At 41.1% G+C, this 16,151-nt stretch overlaps 2 protein-coding genes across 5 annotated transcripts in view; one reads left to right on the plus strand and one right to left on the minus strand.

The window, feature by feature from the left end:
• The window catches only part of ACSBG1 (acyl-CoA synthetase bubblegum family member 1), a 34,369-nt gene extending 24,410 nt beyond the window's left edge, over positions 1-9,959 (minus strand). Inside the window, exons 1-2 of one of the 4 annotated variants that reach the window (XM_072345069.1) lie at positions 9,911-9,959; positions 8,766-8,845 (exon numbers count right to left, since the gene is read on the minus strand). Coding sequence is in view for 2 of the 4 variants with exons in the window: in XM_072345066.1 (XP_072201167.1) it covers positions 4,902-4,951 (50 nt within the window). In the remaining 2 variants the exon portion in view is untranslated. The other 3 variants (XM_072345068.1, XM_072345066.1, XM_072345067.1) reach the window with 3 other exon arrangements.
• DNAJA4 (DnaJ heat shock protein family (Hsp40) member A4) lies at positions 9,862-15,213 on the plus strand. Its single transcript, XM_072345070.1, has 7 exons — positions 9,862-10,252; positions 11,691-11,871; positions 12,774-12,878; positions 13,617-13,844; positions 13,931-14,161; positions 14,598-14,698; positions 14,773-15,213. The coding sequence occupies exons 1-7, from the start codon at positions 10,121-10,123 to the stop codon at positions 14,989-14,991; spliced, it is 1,197 nt and encodes a 398-aa protein (XP_072201171.1). The 5' UTR covers positions 9,862-10,120; the 3' UTR covers positions 14,992-15,213.
• Positions 15,214-16,151: the final 938 nt, after the last annotated feature.

A 16,151-nucleotide genomic window follows, 5' to 3' on the forward strand; every position in this document is an offset into this window, starting at 1 on the left:
CAGTCAAATAGCAAGCAGTGGGACCAACCACTATGTCACACATTATTTTGTATCTTACATTAACAGTTCCATTTTATAGAATATATATATGTGGGACAATCCAAGAATTTATTACTATTTGTTATTCACAACAAAATTGTACTTTAAGAAAGCTTTATCCAAGACAGGCTCCTACAGAAGAACACAGATGTTTTTGCTTCACTCTTCACTCATCAGAAGTGGCAGTCCCTGCTCACTTCTTCCTCTGTCTCAGATTTCTGTCTGAGAAGAGCAGAGGCACAGGTTGCAAAAGCAGCTGATGGAAAAAGGCGTCATCACTAAGCTCGCCTGTGAGGATGTTTCCCCTCTTGTTAATAGCATAATGGGGCAAAACATGAAAGAGCTTGTCCAATAAACAGAGAATTAGGCTCGGAAAATAGTCACTGGCTGGGCGGAGGCGGATGTTGATGAGAAACAGAGTAATTCAAATACAGAGGGGGATTAGACTGTGTTTGAAAAGGTAAGTGTGTTTGACACGTGGGAGAACGATGACTTAATGAAGTGCACTGCACAGAGCAACAGGCCAGGAAGGTATATTTGATGATAAAAATAAACAAAAGCATTTTAAACCACGTAAAAGTATGTCTCTCAGCTTGAAACAACCCTCAAAAACGTTCCCATTTGAAAGAAAAAATGCATTTTGTGAGTAGAAACCTAGGGCAAACTTAACTATTTTTTTAATATTAAGGCCTCTCAATCCTTACTTTTTTTAGTAAAGTAAGACAAATGAAGTCTTTGTTAAAAGATAACTGAAGGTTATTTTTGCCTATAACGGCAAAAAAAGCCCTCAGATGAAAATGGATATGAATGGCAGCTTAACAGAATAATCTCGTGTGAGGCTACTCAGAACTTTAAATAATCACAAGTAACGATTTCTCCCAAAGGAAAATCCCTTATAGTCTCTTTTATTCCCACCCAGATAAGGTCTAAGATACTCGTTTGGTTTATAATTTGCTCCCTAAACATTAGCAGTGTAATACAAAAAAAATCAACCAGAGAGTTTGAACTCCTGGCCTCACTCTGGTAGCACTTTAACATGCAAATGTCATCCGAGGAGCTCTACTCATCTAACATCTTCACCAGCGTTCAAGTTAGTAACATTGTGTACAAAGCAGTTGTTATCTGCCTGGTCAACTAAGCAGCTTGAGAGACTTTTTGCTCTTAAAGGATAATATTCTTTTATCAACAATTTACTGTTCAGCCAGGCTGCACCCCTCCCAGTCACACAGCTGAATTGCTTTCACCTCCTTTCCCAGGTGCTCAATCAATGGTTCGGGCTGGGGCTCAACAGTTCCCATACTGTTACATAGTGTACAACTGATCAAAATATACTTCAGCACAACCCCATTAGCAAGAACGTTTTCTGAACAGTATTTCCTGACATAATATGGGATTTAATTTGGAGGTACCATTCTATCAAAGAAGATCCCATCTGCGGCCTCAAGTCAGTGCTTTTGTTGCATTAGTCTTTCCCAATTAAAAATAGATTTTAGTTGAAATGCACAAATGAGGCTGAATTGGAAAATATGCACCTTTTTTGCTGTGGCAGAACCTTTCTGCCTTTCCAAGTCAGTGAGAATTTACTCCCCCCCAGCTTTTGTTACCTGATTTCCTGGACAACGTATCTGCATGCAATCCACCAGCTTTAGCCTACGCCAGAGCTGCTTTTGGCAGTGTGTTTTGGGTCTGCATTTGCTTGTTCCAAAGCATTTCCTACTGGGATTCGGGCATTTTTAGTAGTTCTCTGTGCCATTTTAATTCAAGATTAAATCATTAAATAATCACCTGAGAATTGTTTACTCAGCAAAGAAGCAGGCAGTCACATTACCTACGGGTACCTCTGAAAACCCGAATGATCCTGGCACTTTGCTCATAAACTTCAGCCACTAACCATAACCCATCACTGTTTTATGAGTAATCCTTTCCCAGTTCCTCTCATACCTTGCAAGTGCTGAATCCAACATTTTATAACAGAACTCTGGGGAGAGGAGGTAGGAGGGAGTGCAAGAAAGTAAATTGAGACTCACACATCTGTCAGAGATCAAAGATGGTAAAATCAGTCCGATTTAAATCAACATTACACAGTGCCAAAGCTTCGACAGCTCATCAGATAAACAGAAACCTGCAAGCAACATAAATAACTAAACAGGAAATTCTATATCTCCTGATTGAGATGCTATTAATTATTACCCAAGGCATTTAAAAGAAATTTCCTTTTGTTCTTCTGTAGAAGGAAAAGAAGGACAGTAACAGCACTTAACATTACTTCCTCAAATCCTAATTTTGTATCACATGTAAAATTCTTCCTTTATTGAGCAGCAAAGAGGCCCTTTAGAGGGGCATTGCTGTCTATTATAACTGGCTTTATTTACCAATCAATCGTCTTTTTAACCAGGGCAATATTGTAATACTTTCCCTGTTGTTCCTTTTAAAATTTCCCTTTGTCCTTAAAGAACTGCTTAGATTTGGGTTCTAATTAGTTTCAGCATCCTTATGAGATTTAAGAAGGGGGCCACAAAATCAGTGCAAATCTGCACCTACTCTTGCAAAAACATTTAGCTGATTTGACAGTCAGTCGACTGCACCAGACAACAGCCTCTCAAGTTATTAATATAGCTTCTTTCCACACAAAGGTATATTTAAAAGCAACACAGAAGTTTAATGAAGAATAAAGCACTACAGAAAAAGATAACAGCTGACAGCCATTTTGCTGGGTGCCACAGTTGGCACACACTGTCTAGTAAAGCACATTCGTATTTGCAAAAAAAACCCCAAACCCAACAACTTGTATGTTTTGATCTTTTGTTTTACAGACAGCTGAGAAGCACGTGGGTGAAAGGGATTCCAGCAGTTAGGTCATGCTGAACTCATTACCTTCTCTTCTCCTCCTGTTTGAGGTCGCTCTGAATTTCAGCCTTACAAAGACCTTTCCAGCTCTGCCCATCTTGATAGAATCTGATATTCTTTGTCTGCTACTCCTCACCTGAAATCCTGCTTGCAGCACGTAGAAAGAAACTTCACCCAACTTGGCACCACACCAGGTGGACAACACTACTTAGAAAATAACAACTATGCACTGACTTCTTTAAGAAACGGTGTATTTAAGGCAAGGAATTTGCAAGCATGGGAAGCAGTCAGTGCTCTGACCTCTGATTTTCTTTCCTTACAATTTCCAGAACAAGCCATATACCAAACACATTTTTTATTGTATTTAAAGAATATTCAAGAAACGTCAACTTCCTATTTTGTAAACCTCTGTATGTTTTAACATTCTTTCTGTACTTTTTTTTTAATATAAGCATGAAAACCCGAACACCATCCTTGCAGTAAGCATGCCGCAAGTAGAACCATGCAAGGACTAAAACAGAGGCATCACTACTAATTTACTGACAATTCTAACTTTCAAGTGTCAGTGTGTTCTTATAACTAGATAGCATAAACTGGAGCATAGGAAGTTCTGCACAAATATGCATAAGAACTTCTTCAAGGGAAGGGTGATGGAGCACTGGAGCAGGCTGCCCAGGGAGGTTGTGGAGTCTCTCTGCAGATACTCAAGACCCACCTGGACACCTACCTGTGCAACCAGGCCTAGGGAGCCTGCTTTGGCAGGGGGGTTGGACTTGATCTCTAGAGGTCCCTTCCAGCCCTAGAAATTCTGTGACTCTGTGACTATACTGATCACAAATCAAACTGTCCTATAGTGTTGAAGTGGATTAAAAATTGTCAGTTCTAGTATTAAATACTTCAGCACTCAGAAACAAGAAATCCAATTACATCAAGCAAATCTTCCAAGTGATGTAACATGCCAGCTCTTATCTAAATCAAGGTAAAGTTCGATTTAACAACCGGGTGCATGCCTGATATGTTTGTGGGAATCAATGATTAGTACTCAGCAATACTGACAAAATAAGCACATAAAACATTTCCTGTATCATTTGTTCTATACTTAAAATAGGTATTTTCAAAAACTCAGCTGCTATAGACAGAAAGAAGAGAGCAGCTGAGATGGTTTATTTCATGTAAGAAAGTACAGTCAACTTCAAAATAAACTCTACTAAAACTAAGTTCCCCAGTCCCCGATCTAAGAGATGGGTTATCTGTTTAAGTTCTGTTGCCTTTGGTGGGAAGATGTTCAATAACAAAGGCAAATTACCACCTCAAGTTTTTCCCTTCCATTTTTGCAGGCAAGACTTACAGTCACAGCTGCAACAAGGATGTTTTATTCAGTCGATTCAGAGCACACAAAGTGAATGGTAGCATGTGCAGAGCAGACAATACTGAAATTCTAGTTTTCAATACTGCTCTGTCCTTTGGAGACCCGTGAAAGGATGGTTCAGCAGCACGACTGTTCTTTTCTTGACTTTCAGAACTTTGCTATCTTCTGTTATTTGAGAAGGTCCACAATCCCACATTAATAATTTAAATTAGCTGAAGCACTGTGCTCTCTCTAGTAGCTGGATAGTATTTTCAACTAGCTGAGCCACAGCAATTAAATACACTTTTTGTAAGAACTGCTATGCACAACCTTCTGCTGAGCCCAGTCTGGGGCTAAGAGTCTCTGTGCTAGAAAATAACACCATACAATTTCATAGATGCAAATAGGATATACACAACATGGTTCATAATGAATTAAGTTATTAGGACTAATGCCAAACTAGGAGTCAGTATGGAATAAAACCATTTAGAATTTCATTACCATTTCATCTCATTCTAGCCTCAAAGGATAATTCTAATTTTGCGTTAGATTGCATCCTGATGAGGCAGATAAGGTTTTTATGGACCCACTGGGTAATAAAAGACAAAGTGAAGTTCTGAAAAATCCCAAAACCAGTTTGTTAACACAAATAATTAAACTACTTTACCCATTTTCATCTTGTAGATTTTTCTTAAGAGTCTCTCCACTGTTAGGCATGTTGAGACAGCCTCTGAGGCCGGTCACAAATATGCTGAAGAACTGTGCGGGTCGGGCATAAATAAGCAACTTGGACAACAGAAGAAACCGACGGTAACTGGTTATTTGTTGGCAAAAACAACACGTAATACAAGAGGAGGAGACTGCAGCCACAAAAGCTGTTTCTTTCTGATTTTAACATGCTTGAAATGTCGCAGTGCTGTGAGCCGCTTACTGTTAAACTTTCCTTTTAATCCAGTTCTCTTTAATTATCCATGAGAAGAATTTTAATGAGTCTACAATGCTTTAAAATGCAAATCTTTTCTTTGGGCAAGATTTTTAACAAATTAGTTTACACAAGCTGAAGCCGTTCTTATTTTTATTACCGTGATTTCCAGAAAACAACACTCAATAAAGTTGTTTTCTTGAGGAAAACACAGATTAATTACATTAGGAAATTCCTTGAAGTCAGTTATACCTATGAAATACAGCACAGCAACAGCCAAGCACCTCCTCCAGCATTACGACTACTGGAACTTCATTGCCTACACCAAAGCAGACCTGTTGGACACTGTAGGTGTTTCTACACATAACTCCAGTTTCTTCCCAGGACGCAGTAAGCCCGGTTTGGCTACTTCAGCTACTTCTCTACCAGTGAATAAAAAAGACCCAGGGAATAGCTCAACCCTCCCACTGGGAGCTGCTTCCCTGGGACAGCTTCAGGCTGAGCCAACTGGTACTTCCCTACTTTACACCCACAGATATAGGGGATAACTTCAACCAGGGGCTGCTCCTGGAAGACTGTGTTAATGGCTACACCTCTGAAAAGAGGAGAGAGGGGTGCAAGCTGTGCCATGCCACTTGCCCTCAGAGCCACAGAACATGCTCTCGAATGTTGCTTAGTGGTACAAAGCCACAATGATTAGGAAAATGTAAGACTAGCAGACTTTGTAGAAGCTTTATAGAAAGAATCGTGTTTTAGTCCAGATCATCTTGCATCATACACAAATGCTTAATTGTGCACAACACAATTTGATATCAAAGTGTGCGACTATGTAACAGCAAACTCTCATGACTGTGTCAAACTATGTTTCCTGCAATTGTCAGCTACAATCAGTCATGTCATTTTAACTACAGAATCATCAATGTTGTGCTGCAAGAAAAAATTCTACCATTGTCTTTGCAGTCCTGGTACATTTCTCAGTTCTCTTCAAGCTTTGAATTGTAAATCCTAGTAAATGATGCTAACTTAGAAGAGTTCAGTAAGGAATGATCTCACCTTCCAATGATTTTTACGTGCTGCAATTAATGATGCTGTTGGCACAGCCACCTTTTTCTTTACTGCTGGCATGCAACTTGCACAAGATTGCATCAAATTCACAGCCTGAACTTCTGCAGTGGAATGGGCCGCTTTGTCCAGGCTACAGGTGAGACTTTCTGAATGCAGACAGGCTGTCGTGGTTTCCTAATTTTTGCTATTGGTATTCCTCATCATGGCATCATGTGGAGCACAGGGAAGAACTACACATCCCAGAGGACCTCACGGTCAGAGAAGAAAAAACGTCACAGAAGCAAAAATTACAAAACCATGACACAGGCTTACAAAGCTATGAAGGAAACTAGGAGGTGAATAAGGCTCACCTACCGCTTATGTCCTTTCCTCTACAATTACGAGTAGAATCTGCCAGGAATTAGCGACTGATACTTGCACTATCGCTGCAACCCTACACCGTCACAAGATGCCAAACAGAAATATTACAGATAGCAGAACAAAGCAGTGTTGTTACTACAGCCAGTAACTCAACCACAGTGCAGAGATCAGCCCCAGAGCAGGTGCAGGGTATGGCATCCCATTCATGTCTGGAACAGGACATTTCAGGGTTAATTCACAGTGCTGCAATGGCAACATGAACCTGTCCATAGCTGTGTGCTCTCATTTTAATCCCTTAAAAGCAAGAGTGTTTGTCTCACCGCAAACTTAAAATGAAAGGAGGAGTATACTAATTCTGGATGTTCTCTGTTGTTCATCCCAGTTAGCTTAAGCAGGTTGTTGACTTATGCAACGTAACAACCGTGTAATTCACGCTTTTTTGATATCACAAAACTGGTAACAAACATCTTGGCGTAGATGTTTTTTGTTAGAGGCATGATGTCAACCTGCCAGTCCTGTTGTTATTTCATGCTGCTGGTAGTGGGTCTAAAAACAACCAAACTCCCTCAATAACCAGCAGAATGTCTATCATGCTTTACAGTTCCTACTGCAAAAGCTTTGTGATATTTACAAAAATGACACCTCTTTCTTTCATTATTCCAAATCAGCTCTCCTAAAGCCCAATGGTTTTTCAGTTTGCTATTAATACCAACACTCAGTCGGCTTTATTACTGAATGACTGATAACTGCACTAACTGTGATTAGACATGGTCTTTAAACAAAATATTATCATACTAAAAATAAATAAATGTGTGTATATATATATCATTAAAAAAAAACAAAAACAAAAAACCTCAAAATTTTTAGCTAAAACACTTGGATCAGCTCAGCAGTTACCTTTAAATGTTAGCATGTCTCAGGGTTTAAAGCAGAATTCTAAACCCAAATGTCTTTCTAAACACAACTTCTCCTATTCTTTCATCAAGTCTTAAACAGAGCCCCAAAACATACCTGGAAGATATGCACACATTTTAGCTAGTTGGAAACATAACTAGCTGCCATGTACTCACATTTAAATAACTAGATTTTCCAATAGCCAAGCCTGTGAAAATATTTTCTCTAATTGGCCAAGCCACAGCAGCAAGAATTGCATTTTGCTTTTCTGAGCTACACACTCTGCATGCTAAGGAATTGTTTGACAGTTAGAAAAAGAAATAGATCGATTTGTGCAGAGCTTCTACCATCAGAGCATCTATAACAAAAGCATCTGAGATTTGTTTTCAGCCTCAGCTTGTAGAGACAAAGGAAAATAATTGTGAGAGAAAAAAAAAAGTAGGTGTCAATGCACACAAGGAAGAGAGAGCTGTTTCTGAGCACATCCTGTAAGGTCAAAACAAGTTTTGGTCTGAGGACAAGCATATCTAGAAACAATTACACTGCTTCCCTCTGAGGAAAAGTCCAGGTTGGACCACAGGTCACCTGCCATCTGATATTTCCTTACAAGTGTTCACTCATGCAGTTGTATCTGAGTCACATTTCCTACAGGCACAAAACACATAGCCTTTAACCAATCAAAGCGGTACTAAGTTAGCAGCCCTAACTCTGTTGTACTACAGTTACATAAAATTAATTACTACAGGTTATGGTACACTAAAGTAAAACCCAGCTCTGAAGAATGCTGCCACTCACTGTGTGCTATCCTAATGGCATAAAGCAAACACCATCACTTCAATCTTTTACTTTTCACCAAGAGATAAAAACATTTTTCTGCTTTCCGGCTTCTGCACAGAATATCCTTTTCAACAACTCTATCTGTGCAAACAATTCCAGCCCCACGTAAGGTCCACTACATTAGAGTTTTATTTTTTATGTAGTCTTTTTGAAGTATATTTTAACTGAGACTAATAATCATTGGTTAGAAGTGTTATTTAAAGGTTATCTTCCTAATGCATCCTGATACCTGCTTCAGCTTGGAAAAAAAACCCAGCTCAACAGGACAGAAAGTTCGTTATGATTCAGGTTCCACCTTTGTGAGAGAGCACAGCAGCAAACTTGAGTGCGCCTGGAAACAGAAGTTTCAGGCCTCAGGATCCTGATTTTGTACAGGTGTTTTTTGGAACTTGCTTACAAAAATCAGCGGTGCTCAAAGAAACTGCAGCTTCAGTTAACAGGCTGCATTCTTACCTGTGTCACCAGGAGACAGGACGCTCTTTTCAGTAAGAGTTTCACAGTTCAGAAGGCATGATTGACGACACACAGCATGGCTGGAAAACAAAGGGATTGTATGAGTATTTAAAACAGTGGAGATTGAAAAATAAAACGCATACTTGTTGAGGACCTATAATGATAACGAATGCTGCAAAGGCCAGATGGGAGGCAGTGTTGTGACTCGTTTTGTGCTAGCAGTGAGAATATCCATTTCAAAAAACAAAGAGTCCTCTGGTGGTTAAAGGAAACAGGCAGCAGGAGCCAATTGCTCCTCAGCTCCCAGTCCTGCCTTCTTGGAGAGATGGGAGCTTCTGTGCTTTTTGTTATTGTTGTTCACACCTGCATGTAAACTCATACTTTGTAAGTAAAAACTGATGATGCAGTAGGAAAGAAAGGCAGGAAAGGAGTAAGAGAGATCAGATATTCACCTGAAAAGCAGGGAAGCAACTGCTGGCTTGGAAGAACAGATTTGAGGAGGCAACCATACCAGGAGGTACACGCCAGGTTAGCCAACTACAGAAAGGAGCTGCTGCTCCAACTGCTGAGAAACATGACTGCACACTTGAATAGTGTACTACTTTTATTATTGATTCTAACTGCGTCCCATTGCACAGTGCTGGAAAAGAGGGTGTATTTACTTTGCTTCAGAGGCAAAGCATTGTCTCAATTATCAACAAAAGCATTCAGGGCCAGGCTGGATGTGGCTCTGGGCAGCCTGGTCTGGTGGTTGGTGACCCTGCACATAGCAGGGGTTGGAACCAGATGAGCACTGTGGTCCTTTTCAACCCAGGCCATTCAGCGATAAGCTGGTAGCTCACACCAATCCAGAGAGAGAACACAAAGCAAAGAGACCCATCCGTGCTACACTCCTAGGAGAGCTCTCACTAACTGCTACTTCTAGCAACAAACGAGCTGCTCAGGGCCCCGCTTCATCCGCCGGCACCCAGAACCGACGGATCGCCTCATACCAACCTCCATTAATCGGCTCGACTTTTCGGTCCCGCCCGCCCCTCCACACGTTCCCGCCCCTCCACACGTTCCCGCCCATCTCCTTCCCGCCCCCTGAGGCGCCGCCCGGCGCTCGGCTCCCCGCGGTGACGTCACGCGCACGGGTTCCAGACCGTTCCAGCGCCGTGACGTAGCGCGGCGTCATTCCAGAAGATTCGGCCGGCGCCGCTATAAAAGCCGCGGAAGAGGCGGAGCGCCGGCCATCATTCGGGTCGCTGAGCCGGCGGCGGCGTTTGGCTGCGCGTGGTGCTGAGCGGCCGCGGCCTTAGAAGCGCTGTAGGCGTTCCGAGCTTTGTAAACGCGGCGCGTCCCCGCACAGCACCATGGTGAAGGAGACGGAGTACTACGACATCCTGCAGGTGAAGCCCACCGCTTCCTCCGAGGAGATCAAGCGCGCCTACCGTAAGCTGGCGCTGAAGTATCACCCCGACAAGAACCCCAGCGAGGGCGAGCGGGTAGGCTGTGGGCCGGGCCGCGGGGGGTGGCGGCAGTCCCCGTAGTGGCGGGCCCGCCTGGGCCGCGCGTGGGCGGCTCCCGGGGCGGTGCGGGGCCGGCCTTTGTTAGCGCGCGGCCGGTGGGGGCTCGGGGCCTGCGGCAGGACAGAGGGCACCGCTGCGGCGGGGAGCCGGCATGCTGCGGGGGGGGGGATCGTTGGTAGCTCTTGTTGAGCGCGGGTCTTACTGCTCCGCTCTGCTTCCGCACGGCGGCCTGAGTTCCGTCCTAGGAGAGATGGTTTAGAAACGGGCAAAGCCAGAAGAGTCCCCTTCGTGGTGCCGTGCAGGATCCTGCTGCCAGCGCTGCTGGGTACAGTGCGGGGATTCTGGGCAGGAGGAGCTTGCCCTGAGATCTGCACATCCAGACGGATGGGGTCACTGGCCGGAGGGAGCTGCTGCCTTACACCGTGAGCTCACTGCTTACATACAGTAGAGCTGGCCCAGGCTTTGAGAGAGACCCTCTTAGTTTCTTGTATGAGAACGAGCATCGCAGCTGGAAGACCACGGAAAGCCAATCAAACTTGAACGATTGCTTTATCTGTCTGAATTGGTCTGATAATACCTCACTGCTGGAAAGGAAGCTTCAGATTCTGTGCATCTAGTACACTAACTAAGATACTAAAACAAGTGAAGTAGTAATGTGGGCTCAGCTAACGTCTGCTTTTATTTTTGGCCTGTTGGTTGACCTGTTCATAAGTAAATGATGTTCACACCAGAACTCATCATTTCAGTTATAGCAAATTGTGTTCAAAAGTACCTGGATTTAATTTCACTACTATTTTAGTGACAGGAACCTTGGAATAGTTACTAAAAAAAGTCCATTTTTTAATGTGTGATGTTTGGATTTGTATTTTAATTTATTTGTACATAATTTTTGTAAAAATTATTAGTATTACACACATCGTGTTATGTGTGTAATGAATAGAACATTGGTGCCTTGTCAACTAAAGTACCTGTTTAATTCCAGCCGGCTGTAGGTGTTGAGCATCTGTGGAGGATCTTCATTTAGTTCTAGAATGTCTAGCAGCCAGTGACCGTCTGGGAACCCCTTAAGACAGGGGATAATGTGATGCCCCCTTCTTAACAGATGTGTTAGGAGTATGTAATGTCAGCAACCAGTGATCACCAAAGGGGCAGTCAGCATATGCCTGTAAGATGGATGTGACTCGGAATTAAGTTTACTTGTAACCTTTTGGTGGGTGGGAGGGAGAAAGGAGCTGTTCTTCATAGACTAAAGTGCATTAGTAGGGTCTACGACTTATTTGCTTAGGGAGTTTCCTCTTGGAAAAGAATAAATGTTGTAAGTGTTACAGTGGCTCAGTCTGAAGATTCAGTTGCATATGAGAGGCTTATTTTTCCTCTTGGTCATAGTTGTTCAGAGCTTCTTTTTTCTTTTTAGTTTAAACTCATATCCCAGGCATATGAAGTTCTGTCGGACCCAAAGAAAAGGGACCTCTATGACCAGGGTGGGGAGCAGGCTATTAAAGAAGGAGGCCTGAGTGGCGGCAGCTTCTCTTCACCCATGGACATCTTTGACATGTTCTTTGGTGGTGGAGGCCGAATGAATAGAGAGAGAAGAGGTACACAGTTCTAAACAAGTTCTAGAAACTCTAACCATGCACTTGAGCATAAAACACCCCTGCTGTAGTACTGCTGTTCTGCTAAGTGCACATAGTATGGGTTTTACTAGTTAAAACAATAGATGAAGTAAACTATAATATTAGTTATTCTAGTTGCAAGTTTCTAATTAAGTAGATAACACGATGTAGCTATTAGCAATCTTTCTGATGAGTTGTGCTTATTTTTTTTTTGTTAAAATGGGTGTGGGTAGTCTCTAGGGGTGGGGGAGATGGTGGTTGAGATGGCTAGCAGATGGGTTTTAAGTTATCTTTCAAAATCTGCCTCACTTGCTCATGTGCTTTGGGCAACTTGCTTCAAAGGACACCATCAACTTAAGCTGAAGTTGTTCTAAATGTAAATGGAAAAGATTTGAGAGAAATTGTGATGCTGAGCATACAGTGCTGCCAAAAGCACAATTGCTTCTTTTCATTTCCAGTGTCCACTGGAAGAGCGAGTAGTAACTTGCTATAAAGATTTTGAAACTATGCAATGAAGTGGCATGGAAATACATAGGTAGGCCTAATAGCCATTTCTAAATTGACTAGATCTGAAGCTGGTAGTGTCCTTGCATCTTTTTCCTTTCAGTTAAGCTTATAAAATTGGGGCAAGACTAGGGATAGAGTGGTATTAACGATGCTTTGCTTAACTACAGCTAAACTCTATATTCTGACTTAAGTGGGTGCTGCTCAGTGGAAGCTGATAGCACCTGCTTTTAAGGGGCTGAGCTCTGTTCCAAGTCTGGAATTAACTTTGTTTCTTCAGTGAGACTGCATGTATGAACAAGTGTAGAAGCCTTTAAATAAGCATTAGTTCTCTGAGTTGCTGAACCAGAATTAATCTGTTTTTTTCCTCTTTCTCCAAGGCAAGAATGTTGTGCACCAGCTAGGTGTATCTCTCGAAGACTTATATAATGGTGTTACAAGGAAACTGGCACTGCAAAAAAATGTTATTTGTGGGAAATGTGAAGGTAAAATAAGTAGTGGTTTGAAACACCTTTAACTCCATGATTCTTTTAAAGAATGTAATGGAAGGCTAGGAACAAAGTGGATTTTCTGTTTTTCTTGAATATTTATTACTGTACTCGGTTTTTTGCACTGCTTCATGCCAGTGCTTAGCCAGAAGTAAGGCTGTCTTCCTAAACACATTGGTGTTAAGCTATTGATCCTACTGGTGGACTTGATTACAATTTTCAAGGACTTTACGGGCACCTTAATTAAATACCTTAGTTAGAAGCTTTAATAACTAGCTGGGGTTTTTTCCTTGAATCACTGTGGGTAGAAGGCTAGCTTGAATTATGCAACTCATTTTCCAACTCTTAAGTATCTTAATGTCTGGTCTTGAGGTTAAACTTAATGTGGTCTTGTTGTAATACTTAATTAAATATTTTGTAAGTTCTTTCCAGGGTGTTTATGGAATACGCAGCTCTGGAATGCTGTATGTTGATAATTAATTGAAAACCAAGATGTATTGAGTGACAGAGGGGAAAGACCAGTAAAATAAGTTACGCATAGATAAGTTGACTATGTAGAAATGTTTAATTTGTGAGGCACGTTTGTCATAGAAACTGTATTGTAGTTACGTTGGAAATATGTTATGGAAGGACTCCTAAGTTACTCTAAAGGTTCTCCTGAAGTCAATGAATTCTAGCTTGACCACTGTAGACTAGTTTTTAACTGAAATATCTGTAACTTTTTTTTGGCCATAGGTTATGGTGGAAAGAGAGGTGCAGTAGAAAAGTGCCCTGTATGTAAAGGAAGAGGAATGCAAGTTATTGTTCAGCAGATAGGACCTGGCATGGTACAACAAATCCAAACTGTGTGTCCAGAGTGCAAAGGCCAAGGTGAAAGAATAAATCCAAAGGACAGGTGTGACAACTGCAATGGATGTAAGGTTGTAAGAGAGAAAAAGATCATAGAGGTTCATGTTGATAAAGGTGAGAACTGTGAATTTGCTGTGTATTCCCTAATCCCAGTGTGATAGGTCTGCTGAAAATAAAGTGCTTTCTCTTTCTTTCTGTAGGTATGAAAGATGGTCAAAAGATAGTGTTTCATGGAGAAGGTGACCAGGAGCCTGATCTGGAGCCTGGTGATGTTATAATTGTGCTTGATCAAAAGGATCATGGTGTTTTTCAGAGACGAGGCCATGACTTAGTTACAAAAATGAGAATTCAACTCTCAGAGGCTTTATGTGGTTTCAAAAAGACTATTGAAACTCTTGATAACAGAGTCCTTGTCATATCATCTAGACCAGGTAGGTCTTCAGAATTCTGATGACATACAAAGTGCTTGTTTGATTATGCTTTGTCTGTTTTTAATCAGCTGCTGCAGCAAGCTATAATTATGCTTGCAGTCATTTAATTCAGGATTGAAAAAAAAAAAAAGTGACAACTAAATATTGCATGTGGAGTTACAGCTAAAGCTGTCAAGTGCTTCTTATGAAATATCTACCTAAATTATGGGATTTAAGTTTATAAACTGTATTAGATCATCTAATTCAGCCTGGTGGCTGTGCTGTGCTACCTTTACTGTAGATGTAATACTCTTAAGGAGCTTGTATCAGTGTTCCTTTTATTCAGTTTGATTTTTTTAGTACTCTTAAATCTGCAGTTTTCCATAGTCTTTAGAAATCTAAAAATCACTTTTGATAGGACTACTGTCACATTAAATAACTCCCAACTTTCATGTAGGTGAAGTGATAAAACATGGTGACCTGAAGTGTATCTACAATGAAGGGATGCCTATCTACAAATCTCCAATGGACAAAGGCAGCTTAATTATACAGTTTTTGGTAAGTGACTGCCTACTTACTGCAGCAGAAGAATTACTAGTATCAGAAATAACTTAACTTTAAATAAATTGTAGGTCCAGTTTCCGGAGCAGCACTGGCTTCCAAGGGAGAAACTCAATATGCTGGAGGCTCTACTTCCTCCAAGGGAAGATGTTATGATTACGGATGAGATGGATCAAGTAGACCTTGAAGACTTTGACCCAAGTGAGCAAACCTACCGTAACAGTGGAGGAGAAGCTTATGAAGAAGATGAGGAGGGTCCAAGAACAGGTGTACAGTGTCAGACATCTTAAATTGAGGTGGAGTTGATATTGCCTAAAATGTAAATTTTCACAATGAAAACTGCATGGCTGTAATAGCCACTGCTTGTGGTCTTTGTGTTCAGCAAATTGAGTTGCTGCGCTGTCAGTATCACTTTTTTTTTTGTAACTAATTTATATTGTGTTCTTGTCTTTATATATAAAGCAAATGTCACACAGCTGAGAACCAACTGAGTTGGTATGTTTCCTTGTGCTGTGAAGGTTCTCAATTTATTTCACCAATGCTATTTATATAAGACTCTCACAATACTGATAGAAGTTGAGTAGTGTCTTATGTAAATATTTTCATACTGAAAAATTAATTTCATAGAATAAAACATAGCAGAAACTACTTCTAATAAATAGAACTTCACCTTTTGTTTTTTCTTGAAATTCTTAAACCAATCTAGAATCTAAATTGAGTCCCTCTTCTCCTTTGTATATTCAGCTTGGCATATTGCAACCCTGTTAGCTGTATTCCTCTTGTATATCAGAAGTGTTGTCTTTCTCCCATCCCACCTCCATAATCTTTTCCCTCTTCTCTGCAATGGGCTAGCATTCTTTTAATGCTTAGCTTTATGTAACAACTTACAGATCCTATAACCTTAGTCTGTGTAGTGTCCTCTATGTGCTTCAGAATGACATACACCATAATAGTTACAAATAAAACTAGATCTTAGGTTTTTGAGAGGCCAGTACCTCAATCTTTTCTAGAAAAGTGTTGTTTCCTCTTGAGCAGAGGGTACTTCAGCTTTGATTAAGGTGAATATTATTACAAAACTACCTACCCTGGCTATGCTACTTCTATTTTAATACCATGAAATAGCATAGTAAAATGATGACTTTCCCTTTGAGCTGTTTTTCTTGCAGCAGAATCACTGAAGTACCTCTTCTCAACTCTGACTAGCCCTTACTGAGATTAAACCATGGTCAGGCACCTGTCACCATACAATTATTGGAACAGCTGTTCAACTTAGATGACCCTCTTTCAGGAGCAACATGTAGATGAGCAAAGCTTATCCTAATGTCTGTCACTTTCCCTTCTCCTAAAATAAGTTTGACCAGCTTGAACAACAATTTCAAGCTCTCATCTATTTCTGTGTGAAGGCAGGGAACAAATACCAGTGGTAGATTAACTGAGCAGCTATTTTATG

The sequence above is a fragment of the Excalfactoria chinensis genome, chromosome 10, assembly GCF_039878825.1.
Source record: "Excalfactoria chinensis isolate bCotChi1 chromosome 10, bCotChi1.hap2, whole genome shotgun sequence".
In the NCBI taxonomy this organism is placed as follows: Eukaryota; Metazoa; Chordata; class Aves; order Galliformes; family Phasianidae; genus Excalfactoria; species Excalfactoria chinensis.

Coding starts and splice junctions, on each gene's coding strand:
- DNAJA4 (XM_072345070.1), top strand. CDS start 10,121: ATGGTGAAGGAGACGGAGTACTACGACATCCTGCAGGTGAAGCCCACC. Junction 11,872..12,773: donor AATGAATAGAGAGAGAAGAG/GTACACAGTTCT, acceptor TCTTTCTCCAAG/GCAAGAATGTTGTGCACCAG. Junction 12,879..13,616: donor TATTTGTGGGAAATGTGAAG/GTAAAATAAGTA, acceptor TTTTGGCCATAG/GTTATGGTGGAAAGAGAGGT.